At 36.4% G+C, this 7,972-nt stretch overlaps 1 protein-coding gene across 3 annotated transcripts in view; it reads left to right on the plus strand.

Moving 5' to 3' along the window:
- LOC138315814 (fatty acid synthase-like) overlaps positions 1 to 3,168 on the plus strand; it is a 50,660-nt gene extending 47,492 nt beyond the window's left edge. For all 3 annotated transcript variants that reach the window (XM_069257091.1, XM_069257092.1, XM_069257093.1), the window contains exons 32-35: positions 256 to 354; positions 740 to 900; positions 1,375 to 1,583; positions 2,241 to 3,168. In XM_069257091.1, the coding sequence (XP_069113192.1) occupies positions 256 to 354; positions 740 to 900; positions 1,375 to 1,583; positions 2,241 to 2,437 (666 nt within the window). In that variant the 3' untranslated portion in view covers positions 2,438 to 3,168. The remainder of the gene's footprint in view (positions 1 to 255; positions 355 to 739; positions 901 to 1,374; positions 1,584 to 2,240) is intronic.
- Positions 3,169 to 7,972: the final 4,804 nt, after the last annotated feature.

Below are 7,972 nucleotides of genomic sequence, written 5' to 3' on the forward strand. Positions count from 1 at the left end.
AGAGAGAAAATATTACATCTGAGATAACTCACCGTAAGAGATATTCCTATCCACACAATTAAGGCGTTTATGTTTATATATTTATTATAAGGGTCTCGGGATGGCCGAATGGTAAAGATGTCCTGACACGTTCGTTTTCCAATTGCATTCATTCTATCATATATAGAGTCAAAATTAAGATCAGTCTTTTAAAGTAAGATTTATCTTATCAAAAATTTACACATGTTTTGAATTGATAATTATGTTAAAACACAGGTTGCTGACCTGATCCTGCTTGATGGAGCCCCAAATCTGCTGCAAAGTCAGATGCAAGATAATGAAAAGATGAGGGCAGAGGGGAAAACAGATGAACAGGTAAGGTCAAAAGGTCAAATGTTTCTGTTTTGATCAAAGGGTCAAAGTGCACAATACTGTTGAAGAAGGTTTGTGTCTAATAAGGATGTTCAGGGATGAATGGCCTTACATATAAGATCACAAAACAATATTTTTTTAAATATTTTTTTGCAAATTGATTTATGGCTTACTTTGAGGAATTTTATGAAAGGCTAGTCAAAATTTGCTTCTACTAAGCGCCCTCTTATTTTTGCTTAATTTCTTTATGGGCCCTGGGTACTTATTGGGTCAAATATGGTATATTTAAACTTAACAGATGACATAGGATGGGTGTATAGTTGCTCTGCAGTACTTGGATTTACAAAATGAATATTTCATATCATTAAAGCTTATCCATATCTTACAGATATCAACTCTATTTGAGGTTGGGAGCCTGATGAGTTACATGTTCATGTTCAAGCCAATAGACAACCCAATCCTCACAAGATCAATCCTGGCCAACCTGCCATCCAAGATGGCACGTATAGACACAGTTGTGGACATGACATTTGGCAATGTTGCTATGGGGTGGGTTCCTCCTTAACATATGCTGTTAACAGCACTCTCACACACCAGTACCGTTAACCAACCATACGGCTACTAAATTCCTGATGTCATTTCAAAGCATTTTCGCTGAGATTAAGTTTCACAGATTTAAAATTGAATCCAAATACCTTTGAATTTAATTGATCAAAAATTATAGAAGATAATGATTTCGCGGAAATAAACTTTCTCCAATTTAACTTCTTGAAAATAAATCATATGCGAAAGAAAGTTGCTGTTATCAATTTGCTATCATTACTAATAACTGCCACTGGCAGCAAACTAGCAGCCTTTTGTTTGTTTTGATCACAGGCTTTTGACTATAGATATGTAGACACTTGTGTAATACTGTGTCGGTATATATATAGAGCCAAAAGCCTGTGTTCTGATAATTTTACTGCCCCCTTACTGTTAATCCATTCTAACTCCATTCTTAATGCCAACTCTTGTCCCCTACAGAAAAAGTCCAAGGCACACCAAATGGCTGACAGCGAAACACAAGATCTTGATGAAGTTAAAGGAGCCAGCGGAAGACCAGTCCAAGTACAGAATGGCTGATGCTGCTCAAGAATTGATACGTCTGAAGAGAGTGGAAGCGGCTAATGATCACATCAAGTCCATACAGATGGTGTACAACTTCAGACCAAACCCAAACCGCAGGTTTGATGGTAAGCCATAAGTAACTAGCTAATATTTGTTTGTTTGATTAAATAACGTCCTATTAACAGCTATGGTCATGTAAGGACGGCCTCCTATATATGCGGTGTGTTGCCTGTATGTTGTGCGAGGTGCGTGTTGTGGGAGACTGCGGTATACTCATGTTGTATAGTGGAACTTTTGCCCTTTTTATAGTGCTATATCACTGAAGCATACCGCCGAAGATTTACGGAAGCGTATTAGGCTCAGAAAAATATTTTTCACGGTTATGAAAATATTTTATTGGCGACTGCCAAATAAAATATTTTCGTTATCCTGTAAATTATTTTTCCTATGTAAGCCTAAAACACTCCAGAAAATACATGTTTCTTGGTGCTCAGTTGTCAAGCTTTTTCTTCTTCCTTTGTACCCATAGTTACAGGATTAGGACTGACATGCCCAGATGATGAGTTATCAAATTTGTGAAAATGAGGATCCGATAATTCTTTTGTGTTTCAAAGTTCAATATATATACCAGGTATATGCTTATTTGGCATGTAATATGCAAGGGTGAAAATATTTCCAAAATCTGTTCAAGTTTTCTAAAATCTTGAAACAATATCTATGGAAATGATAGTTTCTTGTTAAGAAAGACCTATTTTCTATGTGTAACTATTTTGTATGGTTAGGTAACATCCATTTGCTGAGGATAAAGGCTGATCCAGTCTACCTGAGACATCCTCTCTCGCCTGACTATGACCTCCATGACTGGTGTACCGGTAAGGTCCAGATCAAGTTTTACGATGGCACTCATGAAGGTTTCCTCAGTGGTGTGAATGCCCCGCATGTAGCCAAGGACATCACTGAAATTCTCGACAGATTGTGAACATTCTGACAGCTGTATGTAGTTGTACATGCATTGTAGAAAACTAAATCAATTATCAATTGAAGAATTTAAATCTTTGTTGATCAGTTTTCTTTGTAAATTTAACAAGCAGTGGAAGAAGACTTTGAGAAAGGATTTAAATTGTTGTGTAACAGGTTTATTAATTATAAACTTTAGTATTTGATTTTGTACAGGTCTGTCAAAGCTTACCATATCACAAGAAATGAAGCTACCCATGGTATATAATCTTATTTATTTCCTCTACACAATAAAAATATAAAGGAAATGCAACTGTGATTGCAGTAGAATACAGTGTACAATCATTATATTCTAGTAATCAAATACAAAAGTTATATTATGATTGATTGAACTTCATGATTCTGTGCATAACTATTGTTTCATGGTGTTTACACAACAAAAGATGAATGTCAATCATAATTCCTAGTGCAATACTCCATATATGGTGTTAGTATAATATCAATGTTGTAGAGGCTATAGGCTGCCCAGATACATGACAACAACCTGCTACTGCATTCTGTAACCACACTTGTATACAAGAATTTCTAGTAGACCTTTACATGTTTATATATAAATGATGTTGATATTATATTATGTTAATATATCTTTTGATTAATTTTCCCGTATTTAAAAGAATTGTTTACTATATAGAGCTAATCTAGTTCTTCAGGGAGCTTTTTCGATGCATTTACAACAATTAACTTTCTTTTTACATTTGTTGGTAATTTATTTTGTTACAAGTTGCATTATTAAAACTTTTCCTGTATAAAGTTGTGGTTTGCTTATTTTGTCACAAAAAATTGATACAGTTTATATAATTCAAAATCTTTTATATAGATATAAATACATGCTGTAACTAATCCATTCCTGTCAATTAACTTCATTAGAAGACTGGTTTTCTGTATTGCACCCTCAGCCAGTATTGTCCAGCACCCCAGCAGCTTCCTTACTCTTAAAAAGGTCAAGGTCACATTACTATTGTTATAATGTTATCTTTGTAATTTGCTACCGATCCTTGTTTGTAAAAATGCAAATAAATCCACCCCTGGACTATCTCATAGTAAATCTGGCAGTTCGAGAGAAAAATACTGACCAATCACAGGCAAGCACAAACTTCCTTTGAAGATTACAGAGAGTGTCAAAATTCAAAGCCACAGATCTAGGGTCGATCACAATGTACCATTTTTTCAATTCTTTTGTGTACATCTAATTACCAAAATGCTCATCCGTTGACGCAGATAAAGGTTTGCTATGGCAATTTCTAGGGATGGATATTACGATAGTAATAGTAACCCCTGGAATGCAGATTGTATCCGTTGGTTTTCTTGACTACAAATGCCAGTCGGCTTTTAAAGGACAGCCGACACTAGTACTGGACAAAGGACGATAGGAATAGTTTAAAAGAGACTTTGTAAATGTGGAAGCATACACAGCGCTCTACAGCTAGTTGAACTGTGATCATGTATGATCTCCATCGATTTTAGTTTGGTTATATCACTACGCTCACAATTACCGACCTATACATAATATTTTGCGCTATTACCAAAACAATTACTACGAGACAACCATATGAACTCCGAGTATCTAGAGGAGATATCAAGTAAGTTAAAAATGAAGAATGATCTTACCGACACGTTTGTTTATTTTCTAAGCGGCAACATATGGAAAAAGAAAAAGACTTATTGATTGAATTGCCTATTTTCCTTTTTACTCTTGTTAGATAGTCGGTTTTAAAAGCCCAGATGGGGTTGTGTTGTCATGTGTATTAACTATGTACCGACTTTAAATAAAATAGTCTTGACTTGACTTGACTTGAAATATGGTCACTTTCCGCCTGCCACGACATACATGTAAGTCGCGATGAAATCTCAAGTGACTACGTAGTCTATTTCATTGTTAGCATAATTAACGGCGAACGCAACAGTATTTCTTTCTTAATGATACACGTGATCGCTTCCCAAATTAAAACATATTAATTTAAAGTGAACAGTCGGGCAAGGATGGCTTAAGTCGGTAAAAATGGTGTGAATATATCCAGTATAATTTCTTATGAAATGGAAAAATAAAATCTCTCGCCAAAATCTGTCTGCGTACGAAGAAATTAATTTAAAGTATAGGAATCCTAATACGTCCTCCCGGCTGACTATGTCCATGGTTACTTTTACACGCAGCCTCGCTTTCAATGCTTTCAACTTTTAATGGTCAGAACTGGGAAACGTAAGCAGAACTTGGCCGTCATATTAATATGTGAGAACTTTTGGAAGGCCAATGAACGCATTTAGATGGTTTTCTTTGCCCGACTATTCACTTTAATAAGTCATACTGACTCTCTTTCCGTATAAGTTTACGTGACACAATGTATACAATCTATACGAGATAAGAAGAACATTTCCCCCCGCTTATTTGATATCGCATATAATTCAAACATTTCAAATTTGCCCACTTTTTAGAGAACAAAGAAAAGTGTTACTGTAGGAGAACATTTTCCAATTATAGTACCTATAGTTTGTCAAAAGTTTGATATATATATTTCATGCATTTTGACAGATATTTTATTTGTTACACATTCAAAAAGTGGGCAAATAGAGATACAGCCATTTTGACTTCTATGAGTTAGTCCTCTGATGCGCTGTATTAAAAATGGCAAAATTCCTACCAAAAAGTGCAAATTGCGGCAGACAATCTTTTAGTGCAATTAACAAAACCACTAATTCCCAAATAAGTGTATGCATTCAGAAACTTCATATTTTGATACATATTTCTGGATTTTGAAGAAAAAAACCAATCATCTTCAGGTCAAAACTGGCCGATATGCGCCACGCATCTTATGCTACTGCGGTTTATGATTCTTTTGGATCATTTAGCATATCTTTATGTATTCGTACCTTGTTTGTTTGATTTTGTCGATGATCGAATTTTACTAGTGTCTTCGTGTAACTCGAACATGGTATGTTGTTTTCGTCTTGGCAACTATTAGGATGTTTCCCCTCTAATGTCGTGGCTTTCTCATCAAGCGTTCTCACATTTTCCCAATCGTCATTACTTCATGCAAAACATTCTCCGGAAGAGTCATCACTTTCTTTTCAAGCGCAACGACTTTCTCTTGATTTGTTCCTACCTTATCCTCGAGCGTGACGTCTTCGTCTTCTAAAGACACTCTTCAAGTGTCAGCGTTTTCCTTTGAAGAGTTGCCGACTGTTCTGCGAGGAAGTTTATCGCCGTTTGAAGTGGTTCTGGCAAATATAGAATTTAAAAAAAAAAAAAAAAAAAAAAAAGTCAGATACAAATGGCACAATAATGTATAACATCCTAAATTATTTTAGGTAGGGTTTGTGACAAGTTCGCTAGCCAAGGATATTACTACGATACGCTGACTGTTTCAGGGGAGAGAAGCCTTGGCTAGCGAATTTGGGTGTGTGAGGGCGAGAAACTGTCTCCATGTTATTTATACGCAAATAGTCGGAGCCACAAAACAAAGAACGGCAAAATATGGTACAACTTCTCCAAACAGTTATGAATTTCCCCCAAGTTACAAGTCTAGTATTGTCTGAGACCCAAAGATATATAAATATGTAAAAGTAGAAAATAAAGTCACCTATTTGAGTTTCGTGTTTTTGTATCGCCCGCGACGATAGTCCCGAGTCCGCGAAGACGGTACTGTGGTGTTACTTTTCCGGTGGCGGCGGCGGCGGCATTGTCAACATTTTACTTTGATTTTTTGCGTTTAGTTCCGTTTCTCAAAAAATTTGAATCCAATCCAAACAAAACTTGAAACATAGCTGGAGGACATCATTATCACCTCAACACGCCTAATTGATACAGCCATCTAAAACCGTGAAGTGCAGAGGCTGTGATACTTATGGATGCTAAACTATTTATAAGACTTGACTTTAAAATTTTGCGTTTAGCTATGTTTCTCGCAAAACTATAAATCTAATCCTTAACGATCGTGGAATATAGCTAAATGCCATCATTATCACCTCAACACACCTAATTGTTGCAGGATTCATTTCAGGGTGTGGGATTCAGGTGCTGTAGGACATAATTATGCTGCATTTCACTTTTCCTTCATTTTATTTTACTTTCAGATGTTTTTAAATATTCAAGTATAGTTATGTAATAAATCAACAATGCAGTGCGGGCGATACTTATAATTACGCGTATTTCTTGTTATTGTAAGAGCGGCCCTGCAGGTAGGGCGTTGGAATTGCACCTACTGCTCTAAAAGGCGACTTAATTTAGGATCTTATCTTTTCTCTTCTTCCTAACTGACTTTATCTTCCCTAATGCCTCCCTTGGCACCGCCTCACTTTTGGCCTTGAGTTGAGCGTTCGCCCCTGTGAGGAAGGCTCTGGGTTCTGACCCCTGGCCGAGACACACCAAAGTACATAAAAGTGGTAGTTTCTGCTCCTGCTTAGCGCTCAGTATACAAAGAGTGGGACGACTGGTTCGCCCGTTGTCAGTATAATGTGACCGGATGGGGTGTGTTGCTTGGTGTTTTCGGCGGCATGCTCCAGTGATATAGCACTATAAAATGGGCAAAAGTTCCACTTTACAAGAATACACAACATGAATATACCTCAGTCTCCCAAAACACGCACTTCGCACAACATACACGCAACATATCGCATACATGGGAGGCCTTCCTTACATGACCATAGCCATGGCCATAGCTGTTAATAGGACGTTAATTAATCAAACAAACAAACAAAAATTGATGTAAGAGAAGTCTGACTTCATTCATCTCCACGTCAGAACCTACCCTCGCAGCTGTTGCGAAGTACATACATACGGTAAGTACAGGTCTAACATTAGAATACATACGGTAAGTACAGGTCTAACATTAGAATACATACGGTAAGTACAGGTCTAACATTAGAATACATACGGTAAGTACAGGTCTAACATTAGAATACATACGGTAAGTACAGGTCTAACATTAGAATACATACGGTAAGTACAGGTCTAACATTAGAATACATACGGTAAGTACAGGTCTAACATTAGAATACATACGGTAAGTACAGGTCTAACATTAGAATACATACGGTAAGTACAGGTCTAACATTAGAATACATACGGTAAGTACAGGTCCTAACATTAGAATACATACGGTAAGTACAGGTCTAACATTAGAATACATACGGTAAGTACAGGTCTAACATTAGAATACATACGGTAAGTACAGGTCTAACATTAGAATACATACGGTAAGTACAGGTCTAACATTAGAATACATACGGTAAGTACAGGTCTAACATTAGAATACATACGGTAAGTACAGGTCTAACATTAGAATACATACGGTAAGTACAGGTCTAAAATTAGAATACATACGGTAAATACAGGTCTAACATTAGAATACATACGGTAAATACAGGTATAACATTAGAATACATACGGTAAGTACAGGTCTAACTTTAGAATACATACGGTAAGTACAGGTCTAACATTAGAATACATACGGTAAGTACAGGTCTAACATTAGAATACATACGGTAAGTACATTTCTAACAT

Source organism: Argopecten irradians, chromosome 2 (assembly GCF_041381155.1).
Source record: "Argopecten irradians isolate NY chromosome 2, Ai_NY, whole genome shotgun sequence".
NCBI lineage: Eukaryota > Metazoa > Mollusca > Bivalvia > Pectinida > Pectinidae > Argopecten > Argopecten irradians.